Source organism: Zonotrichia albicollis, chromosome 33 (genome assembly GCF_047830755.1).
Source record: "Zonotrichia albicollis isolate bZonAlb1 chromosome 33, bZonAlb1.hap1, whole genome shotgun sequence".
In the NCBI taxonomy this organism is placed as follows: domain Eukaryota; kingdom Metazoa; phylum Chordata; class Aves; order Passeriformes; family Passerellidae; genus Zonotrichia; species Zonotrichia albicollis.
Genome location: NC_133851.1, coordinates 697,233 through 709,316, shown reverse-complemented (window position 1 = coordinate 709,316; position 12,084 = coordinate 697,233). Strand labels below are relative to the sequence as shown.

General features: G+C 63.2%; 1 protein-coding gene across 1 annotated transcript; it reads left to right on the top strand.

Moving 5' to 3' along the window:
• Positions 1 to 1,896: 1,896 nt before the first annotated feature.
• On the top strand, positions 1,897 to 5,837 carry GTSF1 (gametocyte specific factor 1). The gene is made up of 7 exons (XM_074530559.1): positions 1,897 to 2,447; positions 3,069 to 3,195; positions 3,353 to 3,362; positions 3,481 to 3,490; positions 3,580 to 3,688; positions 4,375 to 4,456; positions 5,607 to 5,837. Exons 1-7 carry the CDS (start codon positions 2,355 to 2,357, stop codon positions 5,818 to 5,820), a joined length of 645 nt encoding a protein of 214 aa, XP_074386660.1. The 5' UTR covers positions 1,897 to 2,354; the 3' UTR covers positions 5,821 to 5,837.
• The last annotated feature ends 6,247 nt before the right edge of the window (positions 5,838 to 12,084 follow it).

The following is a 12,084-nucleotide window of genomic DNA, read 5'->3' as shown; positions in this document are numbered from 1 at the left end:
GGCCCGGCGGCGCTGGGGCCACCGGGGACACGTGACGGAGCTGCCACCGCCCCGTGACACCGCGGGGACACCGCGGATGGGGACAACGGCGATGGGGACACGGGTGGTGGCCAGTGCCACCATCGGCCCCATCTGCAGCTCTGACAGCCCCAGCTCAGGGCCCTATATTGGTATCTGGGCCCTATGTGAGGATCTGGGCCCTATATCGGGGTCTGGGCCTTATATGGGGGTCTGGGCCCTATATTGGGATCCGGGCCCTATATGGAACAAATTTGGGCCCATGGAACCCAAATTCACTCCCATTTGTGCCCCTTTTGTTCTCATTTGTGCCCCTTTTTGGGTCTCATTTATCCCCAATCTCGGGACCCCAATCTGGGCCCATTTTACCCCAATCAGGGCCCTATATTGGGGTCACAGCCCTATATAGAAACAATTTGGGCCCATGGAACCCAAATTCACTCCCATTTATGCCCCTTTTTGGGTCCCATTTGTGCCCAATCAGGGGACCCCAGTCTGGGCCCATTTTACCCCAATCAGGGCCCTATATTGGGGTCACAGCCCTATATCGAGATCACGGCCCTATATAGAAACAATTTGGGCCCACAGAACCCAAATTCACTCCCATTTGTGCCCCTTTTGGGTTCCCTTTGGGTCTCATTTATCCCAAATCAGTGGACCCCAATCTAGGCCCATTTTACCCCAATCAGGGCCCTATATTGGGATCATGGCCCTATATTGGGGTCACGGCCCTATATGGAAATAATTTGGGGCCCATGGAACCCAAATTCACCCCCATTTGTGCCCCTTTTTGGTCTCATTTGTGCCCCTTTTTGGGTCCCATTTGTGCCCAATCAGGGGACCCCAATCTGGGCTCATTTTACCCCCATCAGGGCCCTATATTGGGGTCACAGCCCTATATCGAGATCACGGCCCTATATAGAAACAATTTGGGCCCATGGAACCCAAATTCACTCCCATTTGTGCCCCTTTTGGGTTCCTTTGGATCTCATTTATCCCAAATCAGTGGACCCCAATCTGGGCCCATTTTACCCCAATCAGGGCCCTATATCGGGGTCACGGCCCTATATGGAAACAATTTGGGCCCATGGAACCCAAATTCACCCCCATTTGTGCCCCTTTTTGGTCTCATTTGTGCCCCTTTTTGGGTCCCATTTATCCCAAATCAGGAGACCCCAATCTAGGCCCATTTTACCCCAATCAGGGCCCTATATTGGGGTCTGGGCCATATATTGGGGTGAGGGCCCTATATGGGGGTCACAGCCCTGTATAGAAACAATTTGGGCCCACAGAACCCAAATTCACTCCCCATTTGTGCCCCTTTTTGGGTCCCCTTTATCCCCAAACGGGTCTCATTTATCCAAAAAGTCACACAGGTTTGAATGGTGTAAAATAAAATTATCACCGGGTGAAAATGCAGATTTTAGGATTTGTGGTGTGGGGGTTTTGGGGACAAGATGGAGGAATTGGGGCGTGTCCAGCCCTTTCTTCTCCTTCTTCTTGTTCTCCATTTTCTGCAGTGACGTTGGCACTTTGGGATTGGTTTAGAACAAAAGTTCACTGTCCAACGTGGGTGATAGGTATAGGGGATTAAGTGTAAATATTGTACACGTAGTTTTTGGTATAAAAGGACAACACCGCCTCGAGGGCGGTCAGTGTTCCCGTGGCTGCCCCGCTGAGCTGACCTTGGCTGGGCAGAAAGGAAATTTTATAGATAAGAATTAATAAACAACCTCAAGACCCAAAGGTGAAGAGTCCAGACTCGTTCTCCAGCCGCAAGCAGAGACCTCCTGCACATCTGGGCAGAAGATATCAACCAAAAGGCGAGAAATTCCGAATTTTGTTTTTCGCGCGTTCCAGGCGGCGCCGCGGCGCCCCCCAGCGGCTCGGAGGCCCCGGGAGCGGCGCCCGTTGCCGTGGTAACGGCGGCGCTGCCGTAAAGCAAAACCGGCACTGGTGGGAGCGGACCGGGACGGAACCGGCACTGGTGGAACCGAACCGGCACCGAACCGTGACCGAACCGGGACCAACCCGGGCTGGTGAGAGCGGACCGGGACGGAACCAACCGTGGTGGGACCGGACCGGGACCGAACCGTGACCAACGCGGACTGCCGGGACCGAACCGGGACCAAACCACGAGTGGTGGGACCGAACTGAACCGAACCGGGACCGAGCCGGGACCGCTGGGACCAAACTGTGGCCGGTGAGACCGAACCGGGACAGAACCGTGCCCGGTGGGACATAACCGGTACCAAACGGTGCCCGGCGGTACCGGACGGTGCCCGGTGGGCCATAACCGGTACCGAGCCCGGTACCGTCGGGCCGCTCGGGCGCGCATGGACCCCGACGCGGTGGTGCAGTGCCCGTACGACCGGAGCCACCAGGTGCGCGAGTCCCGCCTGCCCTATCACCTGGTGCGCTGCCAGCAGGTGAGCGCCGGACAGACGGACGGACGGGCAGACCGACAAGGGGGACATGGGGACAGCGGGAACGGGGCCGGGGGGTCCAAAACCTGCCGGGGGTCGGGACCTGCGAGGGGTCGGTTTGGGGGTCCAGGAGATGCCAGGGGGAGGTCGTGAGGGTCTGGGATCTGCAGGGGTTTGGGGTTGGGGTCTGCGGGAATTGGGGTCGGGGTCTGCAGGGATTTGGGGTCGGAGGTCTGCAGGGGTTTGGGGTTTCAGTCTGGGAGGGTCTGGGGTCTGTGGGAATTGGGGCCGGGGTCTGGGAGGGCCTGGGCTCTACGGGAATTGGGGCCGGGGGCTGCAGAGGTTTGGGGTCTGGGGTCTGCGGGAATTGGAGTCTGGAAGGGTCTGGGGTCTGTGGGAATTGGGGTGTGGGGTCCGCGGGAATTTGGGTCTGGGGTTTGCAGGGATTTGGGGTTGGGGTCTGCGGTAATTGGGGTCTGGGCTCTGCAGGAATTGGGATCTGCAGGAATTGTGCTCGGGGTCTGGGCGGGTCCGAGCTCGGCGGGGGCTCAGGTTTGGGGCGCAGGGCGGGGCTCGGTGTCCCCGCCCCCCCCTTAGCCCCGCCCCCCGTGTCGCTGTCCCCAGAACAACCCGCAGGTGTCGCGCACCTTGGCCACGTGTCCCTTCAACGCGCGCCACCGCGTCCCGCGCGCGATCCTGCGCGCCCACGTGGCCTCGTGCCCCGACAAACTGCCGCTGGAGCTGCCCCCAGGTACGGCCGGGACCCCCGGGTGTGCCCCCAGGTACACCCAGGTGTGTGCCCAGGTACCCACAGGTGTGCCCAGGTACCCACAGGTGTGTGCCCAGGTACCCCCGGGTGTGCCCAGGTGTGCCCAGGTGTGTGCCCATGTATCCCCGGGTGTGCCCAGGTGTGCCCAGGTACCCCCAGGTGTGTGCCCAGGTACCCACAGGTGTGTGCCCAGGTACCCCCGGGTGTGCCCAGGTGTGCCCAGGTGTGTGCCCATGTATCCCCGGGTGCGCCCAGGTGTGCCCGCAGGTGTCCCCAGGTGTGTCTCCCCAAATGTGTCCCCAGCTGTGTCCCCTCACCGCTGTCCCCTGTGTCCCCCCAGGTGTGTCCCCCAGGTGTGTCCCCAGCTGTGTCCCCTCACCGCTGTCCCCTGTGTCCCCGCAGACCCCCGAGGAGGACATGGCCAAGACTGCCCACACCTGGCAGCCGCCCCCGTGCCAGGAGGACTGGGACGCAGGTGAGGGTCCCGCCGTGTCCCCAGAGCCCCCGGTGTCCCCATCGTGTCCCCACCGTGTCCCCAGAGCCCCCGGTGTCCCCACAGTGTCCCCAGAGCCCCCGGTGTCCCCATCGTGTCCCCACGGTGTCCCCAGAGCTCCCAGTGTCCCCACGGGCTGGCACCATGTCCCCATGGTCCCCCATGATGTCCCCGTTGTGTCCCCATGGTGTCCCCCATGATGTCCTCCTTGGTGTCCCTATCATGCTCCTGTCTTGTCCCCATCATGTCCCCATTTTGTCCCCACAGTGTCCCCATCCCTGTCCCCATTTTGTCCCTGCCATGTCCCCACTATGTCCCCATTTTTTCCCCACCATGTCACCATCCTGTCCCCATCCCTGTCCCTATTTTGTCCCCACTTTGTCCCCATAGTGTCCCCATGGTGTCCCTATCATGCCTCCATCTTGTCCCCATGGTCTCCCCATGGCATCTCCACCGTGTCCCCATTTTGTCCCCATTGTGTCCCCACCATGTCCCCACCATGTCCCCATTTCATCCCCACAGTGTCCCCACACTGTCCCTGCCATGTCCCTGTTCTGTCCCCATTTTGTCCCCACTGTGTCCCCACCATGTCCCTGCCATGTCCCTATCCTGTCCCCAACCTGTCCCCCACTTTGTCCCCATTTTGTCCCCCCGGTGTCCCCGTGCAGAGCTGAGCGAGCTGGAGCTGGGGGAGCCGCCCCCGTTCATCCTCCAGGTCACCAAGGGGGACCTGCCCGTCCCCTGCCACAGGTACGGGCCTGGGGGACAGCGCTGGCACCGATGGGGACACTCGGGGGGTGGGAGTGTCCCCAGTGTCACATTCAGGGGGTGGGAGTGTCCCCCGTGCCACACTCAGGTGCGTGAATGTCCCCGAGTGTCACAGCTGTGTCTGTGAGTCCCCAAGTGCCACACTCAGGGGGTGTGTGTGTGTGTGTCCCCAAGTGCCACACTTGGGTGTGGGAGTGTCCCCAGGTGTCACATTCAGATGTGTGAATGTCCCCGAGAGTCACAGCTGTGTCTGTGGGTCCCCAGATGTCACAGGTGTGTCTGTGTGTCCCCAAGTGCCACACTCAGAGGTGTGGGAGTGTCCCCAAGTGCCACACTTGGGTGTGGGAGTGTCCCCAGGTGTTGCACTGGGGTGTGTCTTTGTGTCCCCAAGTGCCACATTCAGATGTGTGAATGTCCCTGAGTGTCACAGCTATGTCTGTGTGTCCCCGAGTGCCACACTCAGGTGTGGGAGTGTCCCCAGGTGTCACATTCAGGTGTGTGAATGTCCCCGAGAGTCACAGCTGTGTCTGTGAGTCCCCAGATGTCACAGGTGTGTCTGTGAGTCCCCAAGTGCCACACTCAGGGGTGTGGGAGTGTCCCCAAGTGCCACACTCAGGTGTGTGAATGTCCCCGAGTGTCACAGCTGTGTCTGTGAGTCCCCAAGTGCCACACCCAGGGGTGTCTGTGTGTGTCCCCAAGTGCCACACTCGGGTGTGGGAGTGTCCCCAGGTGTCACATTCAGGTGTGTGAATGTCCCCGAGTGTCACAGCTGTGTCTGTGAGTCCCCAAGTGCCACACCCAGGGGTGTCTGTGTGTGTCCCCAAGTGCCACACTCGGGTGTGGGAGTGTCCCCAGGCATCACATTCAGGTGTGTGAATGTCCCCGAGTGTCACAGCTGTGTCTGTGAGTCCCCAGATGTCACAGGTGTGTCTGTGTGTCCCCGAGTGCTACACTCAGGTGTGGGAGTGTCCCCAGGTGCCACACTCAGGGGTGTGGGAGTGTCCCCAAGTGCCACATTCAGATGTGTGAATGTCCCTGAGTGTCACAGCTGTGTCCCCAAGTGCCACACTGGGCTGTCCCCCCCCCCCCCAGGCCACCCCAAGTGACCCCCCCCACCCCCTGTGTCCCCCAGCCCCGACCCCGCCGCCCCCCCGGAGGGGCTGGCGCTGAGGAAGCCGCGGCCGGCGACAGCGGCACCGCGCTTGGCGACAGCGGGACCGCGCCTGGGGACAGCGGGGGCCCCGCTCGGGGCAGGGGCGGCCCCCGGCCGGGGACGGCGGGGGGAAACCGGGGGGTCGCGGGGGCCCGGGGGGGCCCGCCCGGCTGTCAAATATTTCCGGAAATAAATAAAAAATAGAATGGCTGCGGGAGCTGCGGGGTCACCGGGGGGCGACACCGCGCGTGGGGACAGCGGGGACACTGCGGACAGCGCCACCCCCCCCCCCTCCGTGTGCGGGGACAATGCGGGGACCGGGGGGTGTCACCCAACTCCCCCTTCCCTCGGGCTGGGCACTGCGGGCTGGGCGTGTCACCTCCCTGGTGTCCCTGTCACCCCCTGTCCTGTCCCCTCCCTCCCCTGTGTCCTTGCCACCCTCCTCGATGTGTCCCTGTCACCTCCTGGTGTCCCCCTGCCACTCCCCTGGACGTGTCCCTGTCACCCCCCCCCCTGGTGTCCCTGTCACCCCCTGTCCTGTCCCCACGCCCTTTGATGTGTCCCTGCTGCCCTCCTCGATGTGTCCCTGTCACTCCCCCCATGTCCCTGTCACCTTCCTGGTGTCCCCCTGCCACTCCCCTGGACGTGTCCCTGTCACCCTCCTTGTGTCCCCCCTGTCCCTGTCACCCCCTGTCCTATTCACATCCCCTCAATGTCTCCCTGCCACCCCCCCCCCGGTGTCCTCCTGTCCCCCCCTGTCCTGTCCCCACGCCCTCGATGTGTCCCTGTCACCCCCCCCCCCCATGTCCCTGTCACCTTCTGGTGTCCCCTTGCCACTCCCCTGGACGTGTCCCTGTCACCCTCCATGGTGTCCCTTTCCTGTCCTCACCCCGTTGATTTGTCCCTGTCCCCCCTTCTCTGTGTCCCTGTCCCCCTCTTTGTGTCCCTGTCCCCCCCCCGTCCTGTCCCCACGCCCTCGATGTGTCCCTGTCACCCCCCCCATGTCCCTGTCCCCGCTGTCCCCTCCCGTCCCCTGCCCCCCGTTCCCTTTGCCCCGATCCGCCGCTCCCGGCTGCGATTTTGGGCCCGGGGGGGGGCAATTTTGGGGCATCTTGCGCAAGGTCCCCCCTCCCTTGGTGCCCGGGTTAAGGGGACCCCGCCCTGGGGGTGGGGACAAAGGGGGGGGTCCTCACCTTGACCCCCCCCCCCCCACACCTGGAAATCCTCAAATCCCTCCCAAAAATTGTCCCAGAGCGTCCCCACCCCCAGGACCCCCCCGTGACCCCCCCCCGGGACCCCCAGGATGGGGGGGAGATCCCCACCCATCCCCCCCCCCCCCTCCCCAAATTCCTCCTCCTTTCCCTCCCTCCCCCCCCGCGGCCGGAGCTGCCTCCGCTCGGAGCCGCCGGATTTGGGGGCGGAAAAAGTGGAAATGGGAATTTCTGTGTCACCGCCGCCTCCGCCGCCGCCACCCCCCCTCTCCCGCTCCCGCCTTTTGGGGGGAAAATTCTCATTTTTATCCCTTTTTATCCTTTTCCCCCTTTCCCAGGGGTTCGCCCCGCTCGGGGATGGGGGGGGGGGGGGTGTCTGGAATGTTCTGGAATTGTGGAAATTCCGGGATCGCAGCTGCGGGGCGGGATCGGGATCGGGATCGCCACCCCCCGCCCCGATCCCAACATCTGCAGCGGGCCCGGCCCCTTCCCTGCCCGATCCCGCTGAATTTCTCCCAAAATCCCCTGGAAATCCTTTTTTTGGGGAAATTTTCTGCCCCCACGACTCCACCAGGACCCTCCCAGCGGGATTTACCCGCTCACCCCATCCCAAATCCCACCCTGCACCCCAAGTGGGATCCCCAAAATCCCACTCAGATCCAGGTGGGATTTTTCCGGTTTTTTCCCCCAATTTTTGCCCTATTTTCCCTATTTTTTTCTTTTTTTTACTCCTATTTTCCCCCATTTTTTCCCTATTTTCCCCCCCTATTTTTCCCTATTTTCTTTCCTCTTTTTTCCTATTTTTCCCTATTTTTTCCCTTTCCCCCCCTATTTTTTTCCTATTATTTTTCCTATTTTTTCCTTTTTTTCCCTTTCCCCCCCTATTTTTTCCCTTTTTTTTTTCCTTTTTTCTCCCTATTTTCTCCCTAATTTTTTCCTATTTTTTCCAACTTTTTCCCAACTTTTTCGTAACTTTTCATAACTTTTTTCAACTTTTTCCAGCTTCTTCCAACTTCTTCCAAACTTCTTCCAACTTCTCCCAAATTCTCCCAACTCCTTCCAATTTTCCCTATTTTTCCCTATTTTTTCCCAGCTCTGCCGCCTCTCCCTGCGTGTCCCGGGCCTGGCCCGGGAGTTTTTCCTGCCGGGGCGGATCCGGGCGGGGGTTGGAAAATCGGGAACAAACAGGCGGCTCCCGCTTTTCCACCCATTTTTTAATGGCGATTTTTGTTTTTCCCTCTCTCCGTCCCCCGGGCCGGGAATTCCCTGGGCAGGGAGGCTCTGGAATGTTCCGGGGCCATCCCAAATTTCTGTCACCTCCCCCTCGTTGTCACCTTTGTTGTCCCCAAATCCCTAAGGGGATTCTGCCCCTGGCACTTTTGGGGGGATTTCTGGGGGTTTTGGGTTCACACGAAGGGGTTTTGATGGATTCTCACGGATTTTGGGGCTGCTGGGACCCCCCCAAAAAAAAAGGCCTCAGGCAGGGATTTGTGGGGAAAGCAGGGAACACCCCAAAAGTCAACATTTCACCCCCAAAACAGTGAGGGGGGAGCGCCCCCAAATCCCCTCCTGCTGTCCCAGCAGGAAAATCCCGGATTTGGCCCCAAAATGCTCCGTTGGATTACAGGGGTGACCTCAAATGAGGATTTGGGGACAGAGGGACAAAGGGACATGGTGACACAGGAACGACATGGTGACACAGGGATTTGGGGTTATGGGGACATGGGGGACACAGGAATTTGGGGACATGGGGACAAAGGGACATGGTGACATAGGGATTTGGGGTTATGGGGACATGGGGACACAGGGATTTGGGGACATGGGGACACGGATTTGGGGACATGGGGACACAGGGACACGGGGTTGTGGGGACTCAGGGACGCGGGGGATTTGGGGACACAGGGGCGTGGGCACACGGTGACACAGGGATTTGGGGTTATGGGGACACAGGAATTTGGGGACATGGTGACACAAGGATATGGGGACATGGGGACACAGGGACACAGGGGTATGGACACACGGTGACACAGGGATTTGGGGTTATGGAGACCCAGGAATTTGGGGTTATGGGGACATGGGGACACAGGAATTTGGGGACATGGTGACACAAGGATATGGGGACATGGGGACACAGGGACACACGGTGACACAGGGATTTGGGGTTATGGGGACACAGGGATTTAGGGACATGGGGACACAGGGACATGGGGTTATGGGGACACGGGGACAGCCATGTCCCCACGTGTCACCAGAATGCCCAGCCACACTCACACTCACACTCACTGTGAGTACCCTCCTGTCCCCCCCCCGTGTCGCCCCCCCCCGGGCTGGCCCCGTTCCCGTTCCCTCCCCCCCGTGTCCCCCCCCCGTGTCCCCTCATGTCCCCCCGGTGTCCCCCCCGTATCCCCCCCGGGCTGGCCCCGCTCCCGCCCCCCGGCTTCTCCAGCGCCTTTTTGGGAAGCGCCGGTGCCGGGGCCCCCCCCGCGCCCGCCCGGGCTCCGGGCCAGCCCCGACCCCCCGCGCGCCCCCCGGGGACACCGGGGGGGACACAAAGGGGACAGAGCGGGGACACTGGGGGGGACACCGGGGGGACACAAAGGGGACACCGAGGGGACAGAGAGGGTACCCCGCGGCTCCGGCCGCTCTGGGGGGGTCACGGCGCCCCGGGGGGGGGGGGGGTCGGTCGGGGGCGCGGGGGCGCGGGGGCGCGGGGGGTGACGTGGCCCCGCCGCCGGCCGGGCTGTGTACGGGCTATATACGGGCCATGTCCCGGGCTATATACGGGGCTATAAACGGGACTGAGGCGCCCGTGAGTCAGGCCCGGCCCCCCCGGGCCCCCCCCCGGTGACTCAGGAGCGCGTCGGGACCGGGATGGGCGCGGGGGGGGGCCCACGGAGGGGAGGGGGCGCTGGGGACACCCCCGGGGATGGAGGGGGCTGGGAGTGTAACCCCTAAAATGGGGCTGGGGGACACCCCCGGGGGTGGAGGGGGCTGGGGGATAATGGGGAACACTGGGGGACACCCCCGGGGGGGGGGCTGGGAGTGTAACCCCTAAAATGGGGCTGGGGGATAATGGGGGACACTGGGGGACACCCCCGGGGGGGCGCTGGGGGGTGTGTCCCCCAAAATGGGGCTGGGGGACACCCCCGGGGATGGAGGGGGCTGGGAGATAATGGGGGACACTGGGGGACACCCCCGGGGGTGGGAATAGGCGTGTGTCCCCCAAAATGGGGCTGGGGGATAATGGGGACACCCCCGGGGGTGGGAATAGGGGTGTGTCCTCCAAAATGGGGCTGGGGGCAGGGGGGACACCCCCGGGGATGGAGGGGGGGTCTGAGGGATGTCCCTGGGATGGGGTCCTGGGGTGACCCTGGGGTGGGGGGACAATGGGGGGGCAGAGCAGGAGGGGAAATGGGGATTTGGGAATTTGGGGGTTTGGGAATTTGGGGATTCAGAAATTTGGGGATTCGGGGATTTGGGGATTTGAGGATTTAGGGACATGGGGGTGTGGGAACTTGGGGATGTGGGGATTTGGGAAATTGGGAATTTGGGGCTTTGGGAATTTGGGGATGTGGGGACACAGGGATGGGAGTGTGAGGGACTTGGGGACAGGGGGACGAGCACGAACAGGGGGACAGAGCCAGGCCACGCGCCTGCCCACGGTCACCGTGTCACCAAGCACACGGTCACCGTGTCACCACACGCGTGTTCACACAGTCTCACGGTGTCACCACACGCGTGTTCACACGGTCCCAGTGTCACCACCCGCGATCTCGGTGCCACCGCCCGTGTGTGCCCGGGCCCGGTGCGGGGCAGGAAAGGCCCCGGCGCCAGCGCATTGTTCCCCCTCCCCGCCCGCCACTTCCCCCCGGGCACGGAAACGTCCCCATTGTCCCCAGAGGGGCACGGCGGGCACACGGGACAGCGGGGACACGCGGGGACAACGGGGACAAACCCACCCCCAGTGCCACCACCCCCACCCCGGGCACGGCCGGTGCTGCCCTGGGGGATCCCTGGGGGTGTCCCCAAGGGTGTCCCTGGGGGTGTCCCCGGGTGTCCCCACGGTCCCCCCGGGTGTCCCCCCGAGCCCCCCGGAGCCCCCCGGGCCCGGCCCAGCTGCGCGGCCGCCGTTGCATCAGCGGCGCTGGAATGCGGCGGCTGCCGGGCGAGGCCCCCGACCCCGGCCCCTGCACGCCCCCTGCGCACGCCCCCCGCCCCCTGCGCACGCCCCCCACCCCCTTGCACGCCCCCGGCTCCCCCCCCCCCCCTCCTTGCACACGCGGCCACGCGCCCCGCACAGGGCCGGGGATGTCCCCGCGTGTCCCCCCAGGGGGGTCCCACTGTCCCCTCATGTGCCCCCACGGAGGTGCCAGCGCCGTGTCCCCCCCCGGAGGGTCCTGTCCCCCCCCCCTCCATGGGGGTCCTGTCCCCCCTCCCGTGTCCCCCCGGGGGGGTCCCACCCCTCCGTGGGAACGGCTCCAGCCCCGGCCCCGTTTCCGCTCTTCCCTTCCAGGAAGCGGCGCCGGGATCCGGCCCCCCCCGTCCCCCGCCGTGTCCCCTTCCTCCAGCCCTGTCCCCTTCCTCCCGCCGTGTCCCATTCTCCCCACCGTGTCCCTTTCCTCGCCCCATGCCCCCCTCCGTGTCCCCTTCCTCCGGCTGTGTCCCCTTCCTCCCTCCATGTCCCCTTCCCCCTTCGGTGTCCCTTTCCTTGCCCTGTGTCCCCCTCAATGTCCCCTTTCTCCGGCCCTGTCCCCTGCTCTCCTCCGTGTCCCCTTCCTCCCTCGGTGTCCCCGGCTCTGCCACCCCCTGGCCTGGCCCGCTCCTGTTCCCCGTGTCCTGTCCTGCATTGTCACCCGTGTCCCCCCATGTCCCCCGTGCCTGTCCCGCTCGTGTCCCCACACGGTGTCCTCTGTCCCCACAATGTCCCAAAAACCCCCGTGTCCCCGTATCCCGGTGTCCCAGTGTCCCTGTCCCTCATGTCCCTCACATTCCGTTGTCCCACTGTCCCAAGGTGTCCCAGTGCCTTTTGGGTGTCCCCGTCCTCGCTGTCCCATTGCCCTCAGGGTGTCCCTGATGTCCCTCGGGTGTCCTTCAGGTGTCCCCATCCCTGATGTCCCCATGGGTTGTCCCAGGGTGTCCCGGTGTCCTTGGAGTGTCCCGGTGTCCCTGGAATGTCCCTGTTCCTTCTGTCCCGGTGTCCCTGGGGTGTCGTGCTGTCCCCTGGGTGTCCCATTCCGGTGTCCGGT

Excerpts from the sequence above, each read along its gene's own strand:
- GTSF1 (XM_074530559.1), top strand. The coding sequence starts at position 2,355 with ATGGACCCCGACGCGGTGGTGCAGTGCCCGTACGACCGGAGCCACCAG. Across the intron at positions 2,448-3,068 it reads ACCTGGTGCGCTGCCAGCAG|AACAACCCGCAGGTGTCGCG; the intron begins GTGAGCGCCGGA and ends CGCTGTCCCCAG. Across the intron at positions 3,689-4,374 it reads CCAGGAGGACTGGGACGCAG|AGCTGAGCGAGCTGGAGCTG; the intron begins GTGAGGGTCCCG and ends GTCCCCGTGCAG.